The following is a 27,298-nucleotide window of genomic DNA, read 5'->3' as shown; positions in this document are numbered from 1 at the left end:
TAGGGATAGCCGCGAGCAAAGTCGTCATCGGAATCAATATGTCTGGCTCGGTCGGTCGACAGTTACGGTTGACTGGCTATTGCGCATCTGGTTCGGGTTTTTACGGATGAAATATTTTGATACGTTGCAAAGTTGACTATAAGTAGTAATAATCCCACAACCGGCGTGCAGCAAAAATCGATATTTCACTCCGAATGTACGATACTCAGAATAACTTGGAAAGATAGTAGAATCGTCGGCACCAGTAGCTGATGTATCATTTAAGTGTGATTGAAAGGAGTTTTTTCAAAGTCTAAAAAAATGTTCGTTATTGACCTGTTTATAATCGAAAGGTCGATAAGCAATTCTTGGAAATTTTTGCAACGCGGCGTATTCGAGTGTAACTTGGGTTGAGTTGATGACGATAATATCGAGGGGGCGATATAGCTGTTACACCTTTTGGCTGATACAGTTTTCACAATGACGGTCGAAATCAATATACTCGGCAGCGTCTACAAGGACGTGATTCTATACAATTACTTCGAACATTGAGTTTTGCCGGTCCCACCGCATGCGGAAAACGAAAGCTCTTTCCAGAAATCAGGGTTCACAACGGTCTTGACTGGTTTTCATGATTATTCCGATATAGAGTCTATAAATTTAACCCTGAAGCACATTCCGCAACACACTGAATGTTACCATCCAGAGCTCATTTTTCCCAAAGCTCCCAGAGCTGGGATTCAATTCGAAACAGCAAAAGGATCGAGTGATTTTTTGTGACAGTTGCTGCGACACAACACTGCTGTGGGAAAAAAAAAGAAAGAGAGAAAGGGTACTATTTTCGCTGCTGTGATGTATTTCGGTGTTTATTATCGGAATCGATAGTGCCAGCAGCAGTAAGAGCAAATATTTTACGTCTATTTCCTTTCCTGGGTCATGAAATGCACGTGTTGAACTACGGGATCCTGGTCTTATCAGAAGCACTGCAGCTGGCATTGCCAAGTACGTATGTTTGTGTTTGATTTCGATGACCGTATCGTGGATGCAACTGGACGCTAAACGTAAACGTGACTCCCTATCACGAAAATGATCTAACGGCTGGTCCGTTTCTCGTCCATGGATAGGATCTATTTCACATGAATAAATGAAAAACTAATCTAGTAGAAACAACAGAGTATGTTGAATCGAGTTGCGTCTGGCTTTCAAGGGTAGAGTGCCTAATAAAAGCATAGCTCGATAATCTAAAGGAACTTTAGACCCTCCAGAAGTACCAGCAATTTTTCAAAATCGTTGAGCAAAAAAAATTAACATGGGTTAAAAAAAATATTTTATATACAAATAGGAAATTTCATAATACAGTCGATGTTTTGGACATTATTCCCTTCGTTTTTGAAATATAATCGACTCTAGAGTGGCCAAATATCATTCATTATGGGTATTTGTTGATGATGTTCAGAGGCCAGAGTCCGATCCCAGACGCCATTTCGAAATCCAAAATAGGCATTTCCGGAATCCGACCCAGACACCATTATATAAATACGTAGAGCACCTTTATAATTTTCAAGATGGCATCTTTTGTTTTCTGGAAAGCAGCTGAAAGTGGTCAAATACCATCCAAAATGGGTGTTTTCGGAATCGAGACCCAAAGACCGGAAATCAGTTCTAAATGCAATTTTTAAATCCACAATGAAGGCTTCCCTTGCCTTGAAACACAGCCAATGGGTAAATTCTATTCAATATGGGCATTTCCGAAGCCAGAAATCAACTCCATACAACGTTTTGACATTCAAGATAGTAACTTCCGGTCTTTGATTAACAGCCTAAAATAGGGATTCCCAAATCATGCTTCGCGGAGCACTTCATGTTCCGCGAAGCGTTTTCAATAAAAATAAAAACCTACGGCAAAAATCCGTGTTTATTCTGTCCGTTTTCCATATTGCCGGAGTGTTTAACGCATAATAACGCAACAGCTGTCAGCGTTAACTTTGTGCCAGTGTGGTATCGATTGGGGGTCCCCCATCCGTCCCAAATGTATGGATGCGGAAGAGCCCGCTAAGCATGTCTTCTTCGTAATTCCTCGTTTTGCGTGTGCAAGGAGCGACATGATGGTAATGAGCAGGTCTGATAACCTAGTTATCTAGTTCGGAATCTGTGTGAAGACCCGGACATCTGAAGCACGGTTTGTGCAGCCGCCTCTCATATACTCCCAGAGTTGCAAAGCAGGTGACAGGTTGACCATCGTCACGCTAGTGTTAGCTAACTGCCATGCCGCATTACTGGACTTATCCGCGACCCATTTACCGTTTCTGGGAGGGATCGACCGACAGCGACTCAGTTACTTTTTGGTAAAGCAGCTGCTGAGCCGCGTAGTAGTGGTTCAGAATCAGTTGCGTTACCCTTATGCCCGTGGTTTCGCAACCGACTTACCGGCTGGGCACCTGGTGTCTCCCATACAGTGTTTGGCGTCACATTCTTCGGAACATACCATGCACTTGGGAGACTCCTCGCCACCCTTCGCTTTATGGCTTGCACCACCACAACGCCTGCGCAACTGGTTTCTTTCGGGCCCATTGTAGGTCCAGGAGTTGTGTCCTCCCTCAAAATGCCTGAAGCAAACGTCCGGTTGCTGGGGTACATCCTGAGGGCATACTGACCAGCCGACCTTCAGCTTTCCTTATTTTAGTGCCAGGTTCGCATCTGCTGATGCTAGTCGGAAGGTAGCCACCTGGGTCCCCATTGGACCTTTTCAGAGGCGGATCGACTAAATGGTCACCTCCACCCCTTACTTCTCTTTGAGGGGTTGTGCAACACCGCACCCCTCGATGATCTCATTCAGGTTTTTAAGCTGGAGAGTCACCTCCAAGGTGAGTGCACGAACTTGCACCTCTATGCTAAGGAGCGCCCGTGTTTTTCGCATCCTTTCAGAGCTCAAGAATCGTCTCGCCAGTGTGCGATCGAAGGATGGTCCGCACATCCGCCCCCAAATCATGGAGCTGGGCTTTACTTCTCATTTACTTCAATACTTCAGAGTACTTAGACCCGTCAGTCTTGAGCATGAGGATGTCACTCATGCTCCTCGCTCTTTTGACCTCTGGTGGACGTTTTGTCGCCGCTCCGTCTAAGCACTTTTCGTCTTCCTGGCGCCCTTTTCCTACCACGGTAACCCATGGGTTTCCCGCAATTGCCGCCAAGGTCGATGTTGGTGTTCAAGCTTGCGGGATAGCTTTACCAATCGCTTCATCACGGTGTCGGAGGCTTTGATTTAGATCCCTCCTGTTCCCCGCAAACTCGATGATCGCATCGAGCTGTTCGGGAAGCGTTGCCACCCTAGACCGCTTGTTCCTGCTCTTTTCGATGGCCTTGACTAGTCAGGAACCATCGACCGTTATATCCGGTGTGGGAACTGGCGTGTTAGCCTTTCCGCCACCGGGTTTTGCTACATCCGTCTCCGCCTTTTTCTGCTTACATTGCTGGATGCCAACTCGCGCGAAGGGGTTTGGTAGTCCTTTCACACCTGTCACTTGTATCTTGTTGCTATTCATTCTTCGTTAATTGAGTCCCCCTCCAGACGCTATCCTTGTCCATGATGGAGTAGTCGCCTATGTGGTCCCATGGTGGTCTATGCCGAAGCAGTGATGTCATGGCTAGGGTAGGTTACCCACAGCGCCTTATGAGCAACTCTATCGCCCAGGACCGGCGTAGGTCAGCCTGGTCCTAAGACCAATTCCCACCATCTGATCCTACTCCTGCCTGATTTCCACCAGGCAATGGTTGCGTAACGTACTGAAAGGGCTGCCAAATTTTACGGGACGGAGACCCTTGCATCGGGTACCACCACGTCGTTTCAAGCTGCTTTCATACGACTTTACTAGGGAAGCTCGATGCAGGTGCCAGCCCTGAAGAGAGCGGGGGCCTAGTGTGGTTGGTAACGTCTCCGCCAACCACGCTCGACGCCTGGGTTCGAATCCCACCGCCGACATAGGTGTCGATGGTTGTGAGGTGGCGTGATCCACTCATAACCAACCCAACTGGTCTAGATTCAATCCTAGCCGACACCGGGAGATTTTCCGAGGCGAAAAATCTCTGGGAACACGCCTTCCATCGCATGAGGAAGTAAAGCCGTTGGCGACGGTCCGTTAATAAACGGGTCGTGAGTTAGGGTCCTGGGTGTGGAGTCGCCTCCCTGGCGTCGGTGATTGGCCACAACAGAAGCGGAACTAGACAGACGGAAAATAAATAAGCGAGAAACGTAGTACCATAACAAAGTCCGACTCAAGTCCGTTTTCTACTCTACCAGTTGCCATAATTGGGACCTTACTGGCATCGCCCTCAATGGGCGGGTTAGTGCATTTTGAATGATTTTTGAGTAGCGACACTACTCGCTCCGTTGGAGATGCTTCCGGGTACTTGTGGCTTTTGCGAGGAGTCTACTGCTCAGTGTCCGATCCTCACCACCCCTAGACGATCTCCCGCTGCTGGTCCGGGACTGTCGGGTACTGTCAGTGGTCACGCAAATATTGCATGACCTCGGCGATCGCCACGCGCCGACCCGCAGTGACACACAGCTCTAGGAGGTATAAGAGTGAAAAAGGTGCATCAAGCAGTAAAAGCCACTCCCCGACGCTTCTTAACCGTCGATTCAGGGCCGGAGACTGGAGAAGTTTTAGTGCATCCGAAGTAGACCGAGTAGCAGCTTTGGGACATGGCAGCTGTTCCAACACAACTACACATAAATTTAACTCCCTGAGTTCTATTCTCAAGATTTTCCCGCCACCTTGAAAAAACCTCTCGATACGCATTCTGGCGTGTCACAGGTTTTGCTGTTACAATCGTGCGAGGACGAACGTGGTATTTCACCTCCATCACCTTTTGACATTCCGCATTGAACCACGTGTTGTGTAGATTTCCTGCGGTCATGCTCAACACCTCCCGCATCGTATTGTTGACCTTATCGCCTGATACCGATACTATCGAAGCATTGAATATCGATACTCCTTCAACCGATATCTGGCATCGAAGTTTATTGAAGTATCGCGATACCAAAGTATCGATACTTTTGTCAGTAACGCTCATCCCTACCAGCCGTATTCTTCTCAATAAGTTTGAAATGTATACGTTCGTCAGCTGAGCATGATAATGATCTGAGTCGACGTTTAAGCCTCCCGAGGACCGCACATTGATGACATTTTTTAAGGTGGTGAGAAATTTGTAATCAGACATCTGAGAAGATGACTCAGACCCACTAGACCCACTAAAACCCCCAGTCTCCAGTTCCCTCTTATTATATTTGGCTACCGGAAACAATAAGTTAGCTTACTCCGGAACTTCGATAGTCATCACGTCGATTAACACATTGTAGTGCTTAGACTTTACGGGAAGTAGTCGTGCTAACCGCTCTCCAGATGGCCTCATCCACGCATATTCTGACAACCAAATCTTCCGGGTGGTGTCGCGAATCGTGGGCATATGAATATACGTGCTATGCAGTTTCTACCGCATCTGAGCACTCGAGGCACCACGGGATGACCATATCTATGCACTGCCTGAAGCAAACAATGGCCTCACCGAGTTTGTGTTAGATAGAAGCTGACTTCCCATGGTGCCTTATGATCCATCCGGCTATCACTTGTATGAGTATATGCGTCCATTTACCCTTCCCTCTGTCACATGACCATCGAAAATGATTGTTCGGTGTTCTATATACCCCTTATGTTACGTCAATCGAAACATTTTACGTCTCCTCTGACGATGATGGCGATAGGCACTATGTCAGCCAAGATGCACACTGTTTCAGTGCGGTACGCGCTCGTGATTCTCTGGCACAAGAGCCTGTAGGTACTTTCTAGTTTATCTCTGTAACAGGTAGAACCTAACGCCTTAGAACACACTGGTGCTCCATACCTGAGTATGGATGTGGTACCGCTGACAAGCACAGCTTTCAACTCGACCACTTTCATGACCTCGCCAGAGGTTTCTAGAGTTATGTCGTCCGTTAAGTCAACTATCTGATTAAGGAAGGAAGCTTTAGTTCTATCTACAGCACCGGGCCCAGGATGGAACCTTGCAATGACTGAGACGCATTTCTGACTCTCGTCTGTGTTATAAACGAGTATACGGTTCTGGAAGTAGTTTTCTAGAATCTTATACAGTGACACCGACAGTGACTCTAAGACTCCGTAGCGCAAGAGCTATAGAGTCCTAACTAATGGTCAACGACGTCTGAGGAATACCGTCCTTCTACCAGAATATGAATTTTCTAACAGCAGTCATATCTCTGACTGCGACGAAGTTCACCAATCTCAGGTCATTCTAATTTCTGGTAGCATGGAGGCTGTGTCTGCCAATAATTGGACGGGAGAACTGTCCAACCTGCTTTTTCGTCCCCGGTTTCGATATTATATCATGTTTGGGGCACTCTCTGCATGTTTCATTGAGGAGCTCTTTGAATTCCTATTTCACGTCATCGGGTTCGTCGATCAGACTGTAATTGGAAAATCTGCCCTCAAATCTTGACACACATACGTGGTCACTGATGGGGCTCCACCTAATGGTACACTTGATCTGCTTCCCTTGTATGATGAAACCGACGCCTCGTTCGCCGTATTTATTTCACTCTTATTTACTTCTAGTTTGTTCGTAGTAAGGTACTTTCGGTATACTGCCTCACTGCCGCGATGCCTCAATCTTGGGACGAAGCCACCATCATGAATATAGCTGGCGCATTCCATAGCTTAGACGTCCGCTCCACAACAGACGCTGTTAAACGCCGCCCCGGTTTCAAAAGGTGGTCCGCCGCGGTCTGGGAACCCCCGACCTAAAATAACCAAACATCATCCAAAATGAGTATTACTGGAATCGGGATGGTGATGGTGGATGCAGAGAGTCAACTTCATACGTCATTTTGAAATCCAAAATGGCGACTTTTTGACAAAAACAAGTACCAGCATGCTGGTAGAAATGAAATTTTAAAACAAAAATAAAGATAGTAGTTTCTGTGAAAATTTGGAACGCAAATGCAGTTGAATCAAATACCCAGTCTTGCTCAATATCGTACAACGATAAGCATGTGCAATTAACCCTACCTATTACCGCCATCTGTTGTTCACAAAGCTAAGGTCGGGTATTCGGCCGAACTGTGAACAGAGCTCTTCGATGTGGGAGTACGTAATGGGAGCCTATTTCACGGCCCGTCACCGTCGAGTTGTGTACCGCGTTGTCGTGTCCAGATCAGGTTTTAACATTAGGAAGAAACTCACCAATCCGAGCACAATCGAGCAACCGCACTGGGAAAACTGCAGATGTCGAGTAGGATTAACATGAGATCGAATCGCGATGTTCAGTCGGTCGAGTGAAGTTTTGTTCCAAAGCAAAGTTCTTCGCGAACAGATACAATATTGGTTGTGCCATCGTTTATGTGCAGCTGGTATGCATGCAGCTGACCTGGAAAATTGAATGGTTATTGGGCTGATTTGATTGTATGTTGGAATCTATGACACGAGCTATCCTTGGTACCATTTAGAGAATTTATAGTACGGGCAAAACTGTAGTTCATTAAATTGCCGTTTTTAAAAAATTGTCATCACTTTTTTGAAACAAGAGAAGTTTTCGCAAACTTAATTTCCGAAATTTAGTTTTAACCTGCCTGGGCCGGAAATTTCTAATTAAAATACCCTTTTTACATTTTAACTATGCAAATTGCTCTAAGTAATGTTAATTATTCCTTCTGCACGCATCACCTATCACACGTGAGCTAACTTCAGCTTGTTACAGAAGTATGCGATGATGTTTTAATCATTCTCGTCTGCTGCTAACCTGTCTGGATTATCTAGGATTTCCTGTCGTCATCAAATCCTGACTTTAAAGCACCAGGTTGTGGAAAGGGCAACACACAGCGTAGCTCCCTGGGCGGTGATTGAACGCGTAATAATACTGCATACGTGCTGCTGTTGCCGCATTGAAATAATTGACGGGTCCTGGCTGGGTTTCATCGTGCTTCAATCTAGCCAGGATTAAACACTCCCGGTAGCAACAGCAGCAGTGACGACCGCCAGAGTGCAGCAGCACTGATCTAAAATGCACAAATCACGTTTACGCTCATCAACAATGGTGCGTTTTTTCCCCATGGATCAGAGGATGGGTGTTCGGTTACTCCGAATGAATTGTTCGTCCGTTGTTTTTGTGCTGTGTTCTATTTGCGGCCATCGGGTAGACTCCACCTGATTCCAGACGGGTGCGGAACGTAGAGTCAGCCGGCAAAGAGGTACTTTCAAAACCAGATCAAAGCAGACGGTAGGAAGTCCTGCATGCGGGTTAACCACTGCAGTAGCGTTTGGTAACCACAAATAAAGCATAATGGGAATCGCAGTTCGGAGTCATAAACTCGGAATAGTGCTTGAGCTGTGCTGCTGGCAAAATATTCGTATATAAGAATGAACTAATGATAATCAATTATTACTCGAGCAAAATATTGTAATGCATAAAAAAAAGTCAAGAGGAAGTAAACAAATTTCACTAAACTTGATTTCTGGTGGTAAACTTCAGCGCCCAATTCGAACAAATGCAGCATACCATCAATTAGAATGTATTTCAATTAGCTGAAAACCCTACACCAACTATTTAATAGCTTGTCAGGCAGTTTCAAACAGGTGCGGCATGAAAATTGTGGAAATTAATTTCGCACCGATGCATGTGTCCGCTGTGCTGCCTCCTGTTCGTTTTAACTTTTTTAATGCTTTCACATATAATTTTATATTCTTTTACTCGTGTACTGCGAAGGAAGCCAACGTACGAGAACATCGTGTAAAAGCTTTCTTCATGGGATTGCGCAGAAAAAAAGTTTCAACCCCTTAGGAGTCGTGAAACATTCTCTTTACTTCGACAGGCGAATGAAAGGAGGAATGTGTCGCGTTCGGCTTGCAGTCATTCGGAAGGGAAATAATCGAGCTCGGTAAAATTTTGTTTCATAGGTAGCGACGTGTTGAATCTTCGTAACGAAGAACAGCTTAAGTGCCGCTGCACATGCACAGAACCAGTCGGCAGTGCGAAAGGAAAATAGAGGCAGCTTAAGAGCTTCAACATGATTTTGATATAACGTTTACATCGTTATTACCGTAATAATATCAACATAAACCGTCAGCGCCGCCTAACGTTACTGCTCGGAAGAGATGATCCCAGCGGTAGGTATAGTTCGTGGATGGCTTTGTACAGGAACTGCCATCCTCGATGTTGTCGTCGTTGTCGTCGCCGTCATCGGTGCCGGCAATACACAAGTACAACTTCGCTTCACTGCAGCTGTTATCGATTTTAGTAGTCCAAAGTTTTATGACTCTATTAGGGCAATTTGTAGAGAGAAGCGTCACTCGGCAATAATTCAGGCAGCGACCGTCAGTCACAAACAGGGTAAGAAGCGAAAATTGTCTTTGCTCTGTGACGATGCGCAAATTGGATATTGATATAGGTAACATGGTTTCGATGTTTAGCGATAACGTGATCATGAATATTAGATTTGTGGCTGACGCCAACTGCAATAGGCTTCGACGCATTTGAGACAGTGGAATGATGATCCATATGCTACATAGACTGTGTAACGATGACGAATAAAGTAATCATGTGCTGCTTGATTGCTTGAGCTCCCGGTTCAAGTGGAAACCTATACTTCCAGCATGAACTGCTCTAGTTTTCGGTTGAATGCGATATAAATATTCTCTAAATATATTCGATTGCTTTTTAAGTAACTAGATTACTAATATCTCGACTTGTACTCATCTTTCATTTATTTGTTTATAATTTATCGCCACAATGCGTTTAATAATAGACTTCCCGCCGAAATGGTTTGTTAGATTTACATGATGTTTTCAGGAAGAAATTTTGCCTTCCAGAAAAAATATACAAGGTTGAAAAAGACAGCTGAGCTTGATTCATTTTGAAATTCAAGGTGATTTCTTGAAAACAGCCAAGGATGGCCGAGTGCAAATTACGAGTATTGCCGAAACCGAAATAGTATTCATAGTCCGTTAATCGACCTCAGTTGAGTTATTTTATTATATTGGATAAAAGTTATTAACATAAATATAATACAGTCTGTTGTGATCTTAGCGTCTATCATTCAAAGAATTCGCGCTTATTTCCGAATACAACAATGCAAGTGTTTTGACGAACAGCTCTGTGTAGTTCTACGTCAACCTTGCGGTCGTGGTTTTGCACACAAACCATACTTCCTCAACGAAGTGCCCACATATTTGATAAATTAACCTCAAAAAGACAATTTGTTGTTCAATTTAATATCGTATATGGGCTGATCGCATCTCTGTGCTATTCCCAACAGTGGTAGTATAGCATTATTCTGATAACACACTGGAAAGCTGTTTTCACGCTGTAAATTGAACTGCCGAGAGGCTTGGATTGCTAGCATACAAAAACGTTAGTGTGTTGCCAAAATACGACAGAGCTTTTCACTGGAGGCCAGTGCACCTACCGCTGCTGGTACTCGTTGCTACTACTACTGATACCCGTTGTTACTTAGTTAGGATTGTTCTTGTAGCCATCCACTAGTAAAATGATTGGTTTGAGCAGAAGCAGAATCTACATAGCACCAATAGTACATTCCCGGTTTACTAGGTATATGATTCACGGCAAGACACGGCGGGCAAGGGGATAATCCTCAATACACTACTGGTGAAATACACAGAAAGTGAGAGCGGTCTATCAATTCTCTCCGTCACCAGAACGGCTGAGGTTGAAATCCAACGTAAAAGGAGGGGCATTCGTTATTGCGCGATCGTCACGCTCGACGTGAAGAACGCGTTTAACAGTGCCAGTTGGGACTCCATAGCCTTGGCGCTACAGAGCCTCAGAGTGCCGGCGCCGTTGTACAAGATTCTGGGTAACTACTTTTAGATTCGAGTGTTAGTGTACAACACAAACGGGGGCAGAAAAGCGTCCCAGTTACCGCAGGTGTACCGCAAGGTTCCATCCTGGGTCCGGTATTGTGGAATGCAATATATGATGATATAACTCTTGAGGTCTATGGCGAGTCAATTAGAGAGGTGGAGTTAAAGGGGCGCTATCCATACGCGTAGTGGAAGATAGAATGCACTCCAGAGAACTGGAGCTAGCGCACAATAGGACAGAGGTCATCGTTGTAAATAATAGGAAGTCGGCGCAGAAGACATCGATCAGTGCTGGTGCATGCACTATCGCCTCAAAACGATCCTTGAAGCTTCTGGGGGTTACGATCGATGACAAGCTCACGTTCGGAAGCCATGTCGATTATACCTACAAGAAAGCTTCCATGGCTGTAGCGGCATTATCCCGCATGATGGCAAACAGCTGAGCGGTCCGTAGCAGCAGGCGCAAAGTCCTTGCTAGCGTGACTACGTCCATACTCAGGAATAGAGGGCCAGTGTGGTCCAAGGTTTTGGGTACCTCGTGCCATCGTGGCAAACTAGAGAGTACGTACAGGCTAATGTGCCTAAGGGTCGCGTGCGCATACCGAACAGTGTCGTACGAGGCGGTTTGTGTCTTGGCTGGCATGATGCCCATCAGCATCATCGTCAGAGAGGATGTAGAGTGCTTCGACCAACGCGACACAAGGGGTATACGCAACACCATACGGTCATCTTCAATGGATAGGTGGCAGCGGGAGTGATCCAACACTACAAAAGGTAGATGGACACACCGACTCATTCCAGAGTTAGCATGCTGTAGTAATAGGCGTCATGGGGAAGTAACTTTCCATCTGACACAGATCCTGTCAGGCCATGGCTGCTTTAGGCAGTACCTGCATAGGCTCGGGTATGCCGAGTCCCCTACGTGCCCCGCATGTACGGGAGCGGAAGAAAACGCGTAGCATGTGTTCTTCACATGCCCGCGTTTCGAGCGGATAAGGCACGAAATGCTGGCAATAAGTGGCACGGACACCACGCCAGAGAATATTGTGCGAAGGATGTGCGAGAGTAGGGAAATCTGGAGTGCGGTCATCAAGGCTGCATCACAGATCGTAAATGTTTTGCAAGGCACCAATCGACGGGAAACCATCGACATGCCCCAGTCAATAGCTCAATAGCTAACTAGCTAACTGACTGGCCTGAATAGGTTGCTCTACCCAGAGAAGTAAGTGCAAAAAGCATGACTGGCCCTCTCTCTGAAGTAATGCCTAACGGCGGTCCCGGGGAGACCAATGGCTTTAGCTGTCCAGCTTAAGGTTGCTCAGCATGGGTATAAGCAGGTATATGATTCTGTCGATCGTGTTAAGGAAAGCAATTAGCGACCAATCAAATCAATCAAAATCTACTTTTCAATAAGGTTTGAACAGTTTCAATGGTACGATTATTTGCATAATTAAAGTTTGACCATTTTCAAGGTTTTATTATGCGGTTCAATGTCGTATGGAAGCAACATTACGCAACATTTTATTATGCTGCTGTTGGGTGTTGTATATTGATGAAGAAAAAGGAAGTTTTGCTCGTGCTGAGTTCTGGAGATGAAATCGATTTCAATAGCGTCTTTATGAAGGCGTTTTGAATAAATGAAAAAATATTAACTTTTCGATTAAGTATAAAAATTGGTCAGTGAAATCAACGACAGCGAAAATAAGGCAATCTTCTGATAATACAGTGGAAACCTATTTTCACAGTGAGAATTTTACGGTCCACAAATTTAAATTGCCAGAATCACAAAACGTTTGTGTGTTATCAAAATACGGTAGCTTCTGATTGGAAGAAGTACCGGCCGATGTACCTACTGCTGATGCTGCTGCTACCGCACAAAGGACCATAACAAGTGTCTACGGTCAAACTGCTGGCTACTGATATCCACTGCTATTCGATGCCACTATTGTTGCTCTTTAGTTAAGACCATCCTTACAGCCATCTACTAGTGAAATGATTGATTTGAACAGAGACAGGTTCTTATATAGCCCACAAAGGGCATGCCCGGTTTACTAAGTATATAATTCTGTCGACCGTGCTAGGGAAAGCAAGCATTAAGCGACCCATCAGGAGTCGAAACCTGTGTTTTAACAGAGCTTGACAATTTTCAATGCACGGATGCATAGATGGTTTCTCAATCGATTGCTGCTAGAACGAAAGGGATCTATTTTTTCAATTTTGTAATTGTAATTTTTTATTGATTTTGTCTGTGAGATTTTAACTCTTAGAGACTGACCAGTTTTTGGATACAATGTCGTTATTAGTACTAATTTTAGAATATAAATAACATAAGTCTATTGAAAACTAACCGACTTATTAGCATCTGAAATTGGACATATTTCTCCCTTTTCCCACTTTTAGATTTTCATTACACACCACTATGTAGTTGAACTTCATGAGGGACATAGTACTACGCAAAAAAAAACCAATAGCACAAAATGGTTTCTTTAGCCCATAGCATCTATGCAAAGTATCAGCCAAATCGAAAACGTCAATTAAAAAAAATTTAATTGGAACATTATTTCAGAATTGCTTTTAACCCGTAATTGGTTCTCTAAAGCTGGATGTACAGGAAAAAAAGTATAAAAGCGAGAATTGCGGCACCTTGGACTTATGTCAATTTAAATAGTAATTTATGTACCTAAAGTGCCGTTAGACCTTTCTCATGATCAGACTTTTGTTTTTGCTTCAATCTTGCTTAAAATTTTGATAGGAGAATCGCTCTTATATTCATCTTAACACCCATATTCATCTCATTGCACTTATTTGTTAAATTTACTGTAAAAATTTACTTTTTTTTAAATAAAAGTAGTTTTATTTTACCTCTTGAATAAGTCGAGTAGTCGGAAGTTGAGAGCGATGAAAAGAGCGAAATAAAAGCGACGGGAAGAATATAGGTGCTAAGATGAGTATTGGTTGGTTCCCACACTTGTTCTTCGTCGAAAAATTTTAGAATCGCATTTTTTTTTGTTCTTTAGGTACTCCTTTTTGTATTAGGGTGGTGAAAGAATCGTCATAATTCAATTTATTTTATTTTGAAATTTTTTTTTGCTTTTAAGCCGTTTGACCAATTAAAGATCTTTCTGCGACAAGTTAGAGGCCGACCAATCAAATCAATCAAAATCTGCTTTTCAATAAGGTTTGAACATTTTCAATGGTACGATTATTTGCATAATTAAAGTTTGACCATTTTCAAGGTTTTATTATGCCGTCCAGTGTCGTATGGAAGCAGCATTACGCAACATTTTATTATGCTGGGTGTTGTATATTGCTGAAGAAAAAAAAGGTTAGTACGTGCTAAGTCCTGAAGATGAAATCGATTTCAATACCGTCTTTATGAAGGCGTTTTGAATATACGTAAAAATATTAACTTTTCGATTAAGTATAAAAATTGGTCAGTGCAATCGACGACAGCGGGAATAAGGCATTCTTCTGATAATATAGTAGAAACCTATTTTCACAGTGAGAATTTTACGGCCCACAAATTTGAATTGCCAGCATCTCAAAACGTTTGTGTGTTATCAAAATATGGTAGTTTTTGATTGGAATAAGTACTGGCCGAAGTACCTACTGCTGATGCTGCTACTACCGCACAAAGGACCAAAACAAGTGCCTACCGTCAAACTGCTGGCGCTGCCACTACCGCTACTGATATCCACTGCTATTCGATGACACTATTGCTGCTGTTTAGTTAAGACCATCCTTACAGCCATCTACTAGTAAAATGACTGGTTTGAACAGAGACAGGTTATTATATAACCCATAAAGGACATGCCCGTTTTACTAAGTATATAATTCTGTCGACAGTGCTAGGGAAGCAAGCATTAAGCGACCAATCAGGGGTCGAAATCTGTGTTTTAACTGGGCTTGACAATTTTCAATGCACGGATGCATAGATGGTTTTTCAATCGATTGCTGCAAGAACAAAAGAGATCAATTTGTGCCTTTCTCCTGGAAAGGTATAGCAATCACTTGCAAAACCGAAGATATAAAAGTGCTCCAAAGGGCCGAATGGCATATATCACTCGACTCAGCCCGACGAGCTGAGCATTTTCTGTATGTGTGTGTGTGTATGTGCAGACTTTTATTCTCACTCACTTTTCTTAGAGATGGCTGAACCGTTTTTAATGAAATTGATTGCAAATGAAAGGTCTTGTTGTCCCATAAGACCCTATTAAATTTTACTGTAATCGGATTTTTAGTTTAGAGGTTATGTATCAAAATGTAAAAATCATGAAACATCATTATCTCTAAAACCACGAAACCGATTTGAACAAAATTGATTTCAAATTAACGGGCTACCTGAAATACCCTTAACTTATAAATTTTATATAGATTGAACTTGTGGTTTAAAAGTTACGAAAAGAAACGTGTTCTGAAGACAGTTTAATCTCACTCATGTTTCTCAGAGATGGCGGGACCGATTTTCATAAAATCAGTGTCAAATGGAAGGTCTTGTTGACTCATAAGACCCTATTGATTTGTTTTGCAATCGGACTATTACTTTGACTGTTATGTTTAAAAATGTGAAATCCAGCTATGAAAAGAAACATATCCCGACGACTACTTGGACTCACTCACTTTTTTCAGAGATGGCTGAACCGATTTCCACAAAATTAGTATCAATTGATAAGTCTAGCTGCCTCATAAACCCTATTGAATTTTACTGTAATCGAACTGTAACTTCGTCTGTAATGTACCGAAATGTGAAAATCACGAAACTTCATTATCTTAGAAACTACACAACCGAATTGATCAACATTATTATCAGACGAGCGAACTAGTTAAGCGTTAACTGATGAATTATGATTGAACACGTGGTTTCAAAGTTTGGCTGCCCTATACGTTCCCATTTCATTTGATTATAATCGAACTTAAGTAATCGTTATTAAATTGTTAATAAAACAACGAAAGTCTATTATCTCAAAGATTACATGACTTATTTTAATATAACTAGTGTCATACGAACGAGTCATCTCTCAAACTTACAAATAACGAATTTCATAACAATTTGATATGTGACTCAATAGTTGTGGGAAGAAAAGAAATTCAAAGACTATTTAAAACGATACCTACTTTGATCGATAGTTGTGACCTCAATATAATTTAAATGTGGTATCGTATTATTTGAAAGTTCCAAATTCGTTGATTCCTTGCGATGTGTTTAAAGTCTGCAAATGCACGGAGAATCGGCCATAGGATATGATCAAAGTCAAATAAAAAATCGTTTGAAATGATTGGTTTTATCGAAATGACAACATCTTCGACTTTTGGCTTCTGTACATCGCCTTAATTCTGAATACATCCATATTGGGTGGTATTCGGTCATTTTCAGCAGAGTTTCTGGCATCAATCTGACACCGGAAATACCCATATTGGGAGGTATTTGATTATTTTGGTTGTTTTCCAGAAACTAAAAGTGGTCGTCTTTAAATTCAAAATGGTGTCCAGGGTCAATGTTTGGTTTCTATGGATCATCTCGATATACATATTGAGTATTATTCGGTCATTTTCGACTGTTTCCTAGAAGTTGCCAGTAGAGATTCGGCAGTAAATTCGAAGTGTGGACTGCAAGATGACATACATTTTATTGTTGCAGAATCTGTTACAAAGTTTTGTCTAATCTAGCCATTAAAAAAATCTGTACTTTTTCACAAAAATCTGTAATCTGTACGGTACAGAATCCGAAAAACCTGAAAAAATCTGTACGTTTCCAGAAAGCTCTGTACAGTTAGCAACAGTGGGTCCATACTATGTTTTCTGAGAACGGATCTTTTGTTTCTCTCCAGTAACCCTAATTGTGAATAACATCAGGCAGGTTTGAGAGGTTTCCGGCAATGTTAACGTGGAACAAATTGATCGATAGCCTACATAAGGATGCTAGACGAAGTTGATGCCGAAGAATTAACATCAAAATGACGGAATGTCTCCTTCCAATCAATACTTGCAAGGAACGCGTTCATATCGTTGAAATCACCTTTGCTATACACGCGTACAACACACTTTCAATAACGTCGTTGAATCAACTTCCCAGATTCATTGCCATAGTTATTAAGGAGAAGGATGATGTCTGCAATCTTTTGCGAAGAGTACTACAGAAGCGCGAGAGACTGAATAAACTGAGCCTTTGTCCTCACTGACAAATTAACCAATCAACCAATCAAGCGTTGCTGTTTAAAATCTCATTAATCTGTTTGAGTTCTGCTGTAAGGGTCTTGCAAGAGGTAGCTACAGGAATCTTGCAGGAAATTTCCGTCATGTTAAAGTCGCCGAGAATTACGATGTTGTCTCTTGAACCCATCTGGGAGACAATCCATTCGAGCAAACGTAAATGCTGATCAATAAGACAACTCTTATTTGTATGATCTGGCGGGATATATACGATTCAACTCGAAAGTTGAGTGAAGAGTTGTCGTTGAGCCATGTTTCTTTGATATAGTCATAGCACGCATCGTTACACACCAGCTTTTATTCTAATATTTTTTTCTTTTATTCTATTACGCCAGGATTCATTTCACCAACATTTTGACAATAATCAAAAGTTGAGAAGATTTTTGGGAATGGAGAGCGCGTCAGATCGAAAAAACACTGTTTACCCATTGATGCTTGCGAAGGCTGGCAATTTGGATCTGGCCCGTTCCACCAACACTATACCTAGGGCCGGGACGACTATAGAGGCGGGAACCTTATGCTCGAAGCAGCGGTTGGCACGTCCTCAAATTCACGGAACAATACCTCTTTCGACCAGGTATCAGAACGAAACGCGATGTCCTTGGAAGTTGGGCCTACCCTAATTTTGTAAGAAATGAAGCTCATTCTGAGCTCGCCTTGTACAAATTTGCCTAGTGCTTTTGAATTGAATCATTCTATCGCAGTAAGTCATGAGATGAATTCTGTGCCTTCTACTGGTTTAACACAATGATTACAAGCGGTAGATATACTATAATAATTTCCATAAAAAAGAACCAAACTATGCAGTTGCTCTTATGGAAAAGAGTTGGATTCTGCAGCGCGTCTTATAAATTCAAGGCTTAAACTCAGAGAAACAAGATGTGCAGATTTTTATTGATTCGCAGATATTTGCAGACTTTCAATAGTTTCTGAAGATTTTTGTCAAAGTCTCCTCATATTTACGCAGATTTTTTAAAAATGTGTGCAGATTTTTGCAGACTTATGCCTGCGTGAGGAAAATTTTTTTTAATCACGGATAGAATTTTTCAGATTTCAAGCAGATTTTTCCGGATTTTCGAGCAGTTGTAGACAGTTTTCAAAAACATCTGGCATCTCTGCTTAGACTCTTTCGAGTATTTTAGCGAGAGTGAGGCAATTCTGATAGTAAAACTTGTTTTTCCAACACAAAAGTATGACATTAAACTAGTTTTACATAATGAACTACACTGCACTATCTACAAATAGCTGGCACGCAGATACTACACTTCAGTACGAAATTAACCGAAAAATAACAATCGGTGAAATGGTAATAAACGGAGCTGAATCACGGCGATGTAAACAAACTGAAGCTTCACGCAAAAAAATATGTTCAGTATAAAGACGCTTTTTTATTATAACTATAGAAAGAGAATTCGGGTGTGTCATTAAGTTTTAATGACTTCCATCGTGGCAAGAAAAATGATTATAAATGTAACAAAACATAATCTGAGACTCACCTCGCTCCCACCAGTAAGCTGTTGCTGGTTGCATCCCGAAGAACTAGCTTGAAATAGTCGATTGTCGATTCATTTCCCTGGAACTTGAGGTACTCTTCATCGGCTGCAAAGAGATTTAGGGAGAATAGAAAAAAAAAAAACTTTATTATCTATCAACTCGCATAATCGGATTTTGTCATTGTTTCAGTAGTTTCCTACTGCTGCCTAAGCAAAGAAGAATACATAAAAAAATTAAAACAGAACCAATCAAAATCAAGGGATAAACCTTGAAACTTGGCTGGCAAGGGCGCTCCAATAAAGTTCAATTCTGGGCACGGCACTCAGAAGATAATTTTGTATTTTGGCCAAAAAATAAAGAAAAATGATGTACCGGGAACTGCCAAGAAAAGCGACAAGTGCGTGAAACGAGTTCGAATCAGTCACAACTTTCGAAGGTACCCTTTCTACGGGTGTGCTACAAACACCAGAAACACCAAACTGCTGGCAGTTTATCAAGTGAAGAAAAAAATACACTTATTTACACACAATCTAAACCAAGGACCGAATCGAATCGGTGGGGAAACGGTGCCAGAATCAGTAGCAAGCCTCGATTTTTTTTGTGTGAAATGGATATCGTAAATTGGTAACGACAAGGAAAAAACAAATTGCGTACATTCATGCTCCACTAGTTTGTTAGTTTCCTTTGTAGCCCCTCTGACTCGGCCGTTGAATCATAATTTTGGGTCAATAATTCTTGGTCACTTGAACAAAAGAAAACAAACAACTGCTTAGTTAGAAAAAGGTTATTCAATTGAATTCTGATCGATAATATAACATGCTTATCAGGTATAGTTTTATCACTTCAATCATTTATTATACATCTTTCTTAGCATCCCGTAATTGTTCAAAGCATAATTGTAAAACATGGGACAACTATGCTTGGAGCGGCAGTAAACCTTTCGATAGTAGATCGATTTCAGATTAAAGAAGAAAAAAAAACTATTCCATCCATCTTCTAAGACGTACAGCATACAGTAGTAACCTCTGCCAACAAAGCATAAGCATATGATCCAAACAGCGGTACTTTGCCAGCGTACGTATCAAATTGATGTTTGTCGAGAATGTGTCCAACAGGGCAGGACACATCTGTCGCTAGGAGATTCCGCTGTGTGTGGACGAAGACGAGCGAATATGATGTCATCCGTCGTGGCGCAATGCCGGTTATACGGATTCCCTTCCCCCGTTGGTCATGCTAAGAGATACTTATACTGTAGATGCTATACGAAATATCTCTTTGATGATGATGATGATAGTGGTTTTTAGATTGCTATTGTGTAATTCAATTGAGAAGCCGAGCGTCACAAAAGCCACCAACCAAAGTGAGTTGGATTCAACAGAGGAAATCCGTCGTTCGCCTCAACAAAGTAACGAGCAGCGCATAACTGGTCATGAGAACCGCACAACATCTGCCACTTGAATTGTCAGTTCGTACAATCAGTAGTGATTGTGTAGTGTATAGAGGAATATTTTATCAGCAGAAGGCAGCAGAGGGAATCAATCAGATTAGTTTACTTATTGGCTTTATCTGGTGGTTATCTGCAGTCCTCGGTAAATTGTATCATCTCCTCCAACCGTTTACTGGTATTTGCCAAATTAATTAAAAGAGCAAGGATTTGCTTCTAATTCGATCACAATCATCATTTCCACCCGATTGATCTCTTTTTAATCCTCCCCCATCAACGGGGGCTTGACTAACCAGAAACAAGCGTTCCGTAAGAGCTGCTACCGCGACCGACACGACTTCGAAATAACAACTCAAGCAGGGTAAATCTTTGCGCTGCTGACGGTTTCTACATTTGCCGGGATTTCGCAATTTGCTAAACCACATCAATTATAACCACTTTCGGATATTCTGGGGCCCTTTCCAAAGTGTTTTCCTCGCTCCAGAGAAAATAATACAGCTCACCGATAAGTAGAAAATATTGGTAAATGTCTTATCTCTGCAGAATGTTGCCGCCCCGGATCCGAAATCAAATTAAATCCAAGAAAATCGATTAAAGACGTAGGACTTTGCTTGCCTCGCTTTTCCAACTAGTGCAAGGTTCAACCGCCGAAAACGATCAACACGATCTAGCGTTGGCTGACTAGAAGACTAAAAATGGCTGGGCACAGCTCTGGGACTCGGCAAATCGGCGGCGTATTTATTTTTCACGAGAGGGATAGGTACAAACGGATATGAAATAAAGCTGAGCACGAGTCGGGATCGGGACAGGAAGCGCAAAGATTTGTTGCTTCTGCTGGTTGATGTAGCAGTAGCTACCTATCACTTGGAACGGCCGGCGGCAGAATTGAAAGCGAGCAGAGGAGGGTGTGCGAGCGCAAGGGCAAAGGAGGAAAACGATTAAATTGTTAAATAAGGCGAAAAATGGAATCCGTTCAAGCAATTCCTTTCGTTTTTCGTGTTCGTTGCGAGTGATTCATGTTGCTGTTGCTGCTACTGATGATGATGACGATGACGATAAAATCGCTTTTCTTTGCGTATCAAACGGTCAGTCAGTGACATTCCATAGCTGGGTGGGTTCGATTTGTTGTGTAACATCGAGGAGCAAAGGAATGCTGTCAACCGGGAGGATATTACATTGCGGACCTTCGTTTATCCAATTGATTACGTAACATTGACTCATATCGTTTTGCGGGTTGACAAGGTGTACACAAAGGGTGAAATGATTGCGTTCGGATTACTAATCGAGGCTTTGCAACACAAGTTCTGTTATCATGGGAAATAGGGAATAATTGCTGAATTATTTTATTATAAGGTAAACTTTTATTTGGTCTTAGTTCCATTGTATATAGTATCCCTTAATACAAAAATTATAAATATTTTACGATTTCCTAATTAGAATACCTCATCTTCGAACTCTGTCAACAATATCAACAATATTGAAGCACTAACCGGAATCATTGAACGAAAGAGGAAATTGTACACGCGAAAGTTTGTCCTTCCTATTAACACAAATGTTGCTCTGATTTCGCACAAAATTTGTGCAAAAAGCACAATGGTTATATCCAGCGACAAAAAGATTCTGGTTCGAAGCACATCAAACAGTTTCGTCTAAATCTTTTACCAAAAGATGTAGAACGGTTTTTGTATACATTTTTGTCAACAAAAACACGAGAAGAATATGATTATATATTGACACAACCGATGCGTCATATATGAAACTCATTTGTTATCCAGGTTTCAAACTTTATAAAAAATTGCGCTAATTTTGCACAATATGAATGTGGTTTCGCACCATCCAAAATTTGCGTGTAGAGAGTAGAATAGAACAGCGAATATTTCATTTAAAGCAGAATTTTGGGGTAATTGTCTTGCAATTTACAAATAATGAGAATGTAAACGTGTTTTTGAGGTAAAAACTGGTTTCCTGAAAACCATAAACCGTTCGCCGACAGATCGTTAACGACCCCCTGTCGAATCCAGAATACGTCTCCACATCACTCGTTCTTGGGCCAGTCTTCTCCTATCACCCCTAACACTCGCCGATCAGGCATCCTCATCTACACCACGCTCACAACGAGTACGGAGTCGCCGACTTCGGTCTGCTAAATAATATCTTCGCTGGACGCTCCTCCTACATTCATGCCCCATTGCAAACCCATTGTAGCCTGCCGTATTTTATCATGGCCACTCATGGCCGTAGAGTACCTCCGGGAGAATCAGTGTCCCGTAGAGCGCAAATTTCGTGCGGACATGCATACTGCGGAAGTCCAGCTGGCTACGTAAACTGTAAAAGGTTTTGTTGATGTATGTCCAATTTTCACTGCATTCCTCTTCGAAGGCCCAAATGCATCTTCCACTGCTCTGCGGTTATTACCGTCGATATCAATATCATCCCCAAAACCAAGTTGCATTCGAAACTTCGAGATAATAGTACCACTTCTTTGCACGCTAGCTCGCCGTACTGCGTACTGTTCGAGAGCTCGTTACCCTGCTTCAGACCGTCTAACGTCATGAACGAATCCGAAATTACACCCGCTATCCTGACACATAATGAAAAATCATCAAGGGTGGTACGAATCAGCTTAATCAGTTTTGGTGGAAAACCATGTTCAAGTATGATCGGTCATAATTCGTTGCGCTTAACTGTATCGTATGCCGCCTTGAAGTCTATAAACATATGGTGAATCTCCAAGTTTACTTCTTTGAACTTGTCAAGGACTTGACGCAAGGTGAACATTTGGTCCGTTGTAGATTGCCCTTGCCGTCACCAGCGTAAAAGAAGAAGCATTCACTATTGCGCATTTGTCACGCTAGACGTGGAACCCTACGCGCTTCGGAGTCTCAGAGCGCCGGTGCCACTTTACAAGATTGTGGAAAGTTACTTCCAGAATCGAGTGCTGGTCTACAACACACACGAGAATCAGAAATGTGCCCCGAAAACCGTTGGGGTACCGCAAAGTTCCATCCTGGGTCCGGTATTGTTGAATGCCATGTATGACGGTGTGCTGAAGCTTAAGCCTCAACCGGGAGCGGTGACTGTAGGCTTTGCGGACGGCATAACTCTAGAAGTCTACGGCGAGTCATTCAGCAAGGTTGAGTTGAGCTCCGCTATCCATACGCGTAGTTGAGGATTGGATGCACTCCAGGAAACTGGAGTTAGCGCACCATAAGACAGGGGTCATCGTAGTGATCAACTGTAAATCGGAACAGGAGGCGTTGATGGCTAGGTGGCAGCGGGAATGGTCCAATTCTTCCACGACGTTAAAAATAAGCGAGTTCATTAAGCACACTCGCCCTTCTCCCGGGAGCAATGCCTAACGGCAGTCCCTGGGAGATTCGAATTCGAGAAAAATAAAGAAACGCAGAAAAATCGCTCTTCCCGGAAACCATACCTTCAGTCTATTAAACAGGATGCGTGAGAGAATTTTATGAGCAGAAATGAGGAGTATTGCGCCTCGATAATAACTGCAATTTAGTCGGTGTGCCCTTTCTATAGACAAATTACTCCGTCCATGCTTAGTTTGTCTTCAGCCTAAAGTTTCAAGATGAGCCGAAAGATTACACGCTACAGCTGCTCACTTTGCATGGCTTTGAGAAGTTTGGTTGGGAGGCCATCCTTTCCAGCTGCTTTGTGGTTTATTAACTCTTTACAAGCTTTCCTGACCTCGTCCTAGTTTGGCGTATTCACAGTTTGTCCATCCTCCTCAAGTCTCTCCTGTTTCTGTCGACGGATCTATCCTCTTCGCCTTTTAGCAACACCTCCAAATGTTGTTTCTCTCGCATTGCCATCAGTGTCTCATCGGTGGTCAGGTTCCCTTCACTGTTGTTGCACATGGCAGGGATTGTCATCGTCCGGTCCTGATTCCGTTTACTACTTTACATAAACTATTCGTGTCTTGCCTGGATGGACTAACCTCCGCCCCCGCAAGAGATCGTTCGCAGTGCTCACGTTTCTTGCGTTGTTAGAGTCTGTTATCGGTTGCTCTAGCTTTACGATAACTCTTCCTCATTCGGCGAGTTACAAGATTTGTTGCCACCATCGTTCGCTCAGGTGACAACCTCTGGATATCTAACCGTATCGATCTCAAAGCGCTCATCTTGAATACGTTGGTCAGCCGGAGGCGAATCGAATCGACCGCACATCGATGACGTCTGAAAAATGCCGACCCTCAACCAAGTATGGTTGAACTGAGAGCAGGCTTCGGGTTCTTTCCGTGCAAAGTATGTGCTACAAACTGCCATTCCGCCGCTCGGAATTAAATCATAGATAAATTAGCAATAAGATGATTTTGGCATAGCTTAGGATTGAACACATCGTAGGTGGCTATCCAATAGGGTGTCCCAAAAAAATCGATGTTGAAAAAGTCAAGGTGCTCAACCCCAATTAGAAAAATAATATTATTTATAGCATTTTTGTAGTATATTTCGACTTACTAATAAATCGTTTGAGAACCTGAGGGTACCCAAATGTGGTTTATAAAAAATGACCTTTTTAAGCTACGAAACCACCCTTTTGCACCTTTTGCAATTCTGTTCGATTCCCATATTTTTCCATATATTTTTTTGTAGGGTTATTTTTGAATATTTTATATGGTTTAGTTCAGCATCGCATCCAGTTATTTGGCTCACAGAGCCCATTAAACATCGCAAAAAAGTGAATTTCCCTATAATTTTTTGATGAAACGCTTTAAAACACATACAAATAAAATTTTCAGTCCAAAACAGAAATTTTCACTGGAAAGCGGGATTCATGACGAAAATTTACCTAAAAATAGATCCTTGATATCTTATCGAAGGGCTGAGATATTGCCATTTTTGTATTGTGATGGAAAATTAGACAATTTCACAAATATTTCAAATAACTTTTTTCTATTTTGGGAGATAAAAATTTTTGGATGGCTGACAACTTAGTAGAAGGTTTAAAAATTCAGAAAAATCTAGGAAAAAGGTTAGAACGCGTTAGAAAGTTGTGATTTTCAGTGTCATTCCATAGAAAACTTTATGTTGCTCGTAATATGTAAGAGATAGAAACATAATGTCTTCGGCAAAGTTTCATGGTTTGAGATAATCGAAAACTTCGTCGAAGACACCTTGCGTCTATCTCAATCTGATTGAAATATAAATTTTCTATCCCACACATTGGTGGATTATTCACCCATCATTCTACATTACAAGATGCATTTTTGAATACCCTGAAACTTTTCTGAACATAAGTTATGGTTATAATCAACGTTTAAATCACTGTTTAGGCAATTAAACGCACGAAGAGCAAAATAAAACACAGTGCAATGGAGATATTGAGTTGAAGTGGCATTTTTATACAAATGCTTAGTTTTGCATCACATGTAAAAATGTCAATATCTCAGTTTCTAGATAAGAAATCAGAATCTTTTTAATGTAAATTTCCGTCATGAATCCCGCTTTTAGCTTCAAAACATCATTTTTTCTAAAACAATTTTTCAGAAAGTCGAAATGCTCTACAAAAAAACTATAAATAACGTTATGTATCTTTGAATTAAGGGTTGAGCACCTTGACTTTTTCAACATCTTTTTTTTGTGAAAGCCTACTATCCAATGATCAGAGTAGAAAAAATACCTATATAATATCAATAACACAGGTCATCAAACCCGAAAATACATTTGCCTTAGAGCTGCGGTTTTGAACACGCGTACGCGTCCGCGTACCCCTTGGCGACGTTGTGGTACTCAGGGTCCAAATTGAACTATGTTATTTTTTATTTCTACAATAATGTTTTAAGAGCAAGTTTGAACATCATATGAAGTATTATGAGGGAAAATTGCTTTGTCCGCCATCACTGATTTCTCTTTCGCGTACCCCCTCCAGGCTTTCACGTACCCCTAGGGGTAAGTGTGCCACAGGTTGAAAACCGCTGCCTTAAAGCTTCACTTGAAAGATTATAGCTTTTTAACGATTCTTGTGCATTTCGGTACTCTTAGCCAGGCTTGCCAATGGTACAGTCTTTTTTTAATGTCTTCTAAGATGTGTTTGTTGTTGCTATTTGTTCGTGATACCTAATCGCGCTGGCAGTCCGAGAGTTACATTGAGAGCGTATTGGCAACAGAGCGTTACAAATAGAAACGAAAAATGTACTCCGTGTGTCGAATCGGCATTTTTTGTAGGATGCCTTCGGGGTTGCGAATGTAGGAAAGAGAAGAAGCTGTTTTTCATACTGACGTTCGTGTCCGCACTACACAAACAGCACGTTCTGAAGACTCTACGCACTTCCGGTTTGGCTAGAAGCACCAAAATGAACGAAACCCGTGTGATTGTCTTAAATACACCCGGAAAAGACTAACGCAACAAGAAGGCGGGGCGACGTAGGTTTTAGAATGACAGAATTAAAAAAAAGATGGACTGCTCTGTACATTGCTGCCATATTTGAATCTGTATATTTCATAAAAAAATCTGAACATCTGGAACAAAGATATCCAGTCCAATCGTTAAATGTAGTAGTATTGATTATTTTATCCGCAAAATTTCATATTGACACAAAAAGGAGTATGTAATATGTATACAGATTATGTGCCCAAAAATCTGTAAAATACAGATAATTGAAATTTGTTTGTTGTTTTGAATGAGTCATTTATTAATGTGTAACACAGATTGAACAGACAGATGTATACAGCTACACACTTTGGGAAATCGTTTGATTATTAAGTTAAAAGAAAAAATCACAAGAGGGTTGTGTGCAAAGTCACGATCGCAAGGTTGCAGTAGAATACTTTTACAAGAAAGATAACCCGGCTGCTTGCGTGTCAGTCATTTTTCCTAGCAAATAAATGTTGACTGCTCATTCTGTGCAAATGAAGTTGAAGTACTACTCAATTTAAGTTTGCACATATAAATACGACCTCACTGAACAGGAAAAGAACAAACTCTTTGCGGCGCAAACAAATTTCAACAGTCAGAGTATATGTATGTGTGAATTCAAATTAAGATAATTAACTTTTGGTTATAGCTCAGAACGAGAAAATATTAAAACTTCAATTCATTTGGTTGGTTGTCCTAAAAAGGACAGTTTGTTGTTGAATTTAAAATCGGATATGACGCTGATTGCATCTCTGTGTTACCCCGATAGCGGGAGTTATGGTGAGCTTGCGTATGACGAAGGCTTCGTATGACCTGTTTTATCGAATGGGAGAAAGAAGAATATTGTAAAATTTTGTAAACAATTAACTCAAACAATATTACCAAATCGTAGTCAGGCACTCTGACAACA

General features: G+C 41.8%; 1 protein-coding gene across 9 annotated transcripts in view; it reads right to left on the bottom strand.

The window, feature by feature from the left end:
- The window catches only part of LOC129731044 (semaphorin-1A), a 446,018-nt gene that overhangs the window by 145,810 nt on the left and 272,910 nt on the right, over positions 1 to 27,298 (bottom strand). For all 9 annotated transcript variants that reach the window (XM_055690762.1, XM_055690761.1, XM_055690765.1 and 6 more), the window contains exon 3: positions 18,575 to 18,677. In XM_055690762.1, coding sequence (XP_055546737.1) covers positions 18,575 to 18,677 — 103 coding nt within the window. The remainder of the gene's footprint in view (positions 1 to 18,574; positions 18,678 to 27,298) is intronic.

The sequence above is a fragment of the Wyeomyia smithii genome, chromosome 3 (genome assembly GCF_029784165.1).
Source record: "Wyeomyia smithii strain HCP4-BCI-WySm-NY-G18 chromosome 3, ASM2978416v1, whole genome shotgun sequence".
Lineage (NCBI taxonomy): Eukaryota > Metazoa > Arthropoda > Insecta > Diptera > Culicidae > Wyeomyia > Wyeomyia smithii.
Note: the sequence above shows the minus strand (reverse complement) of the source record. Positions and strands in the feature narration are given on the sequence as shown.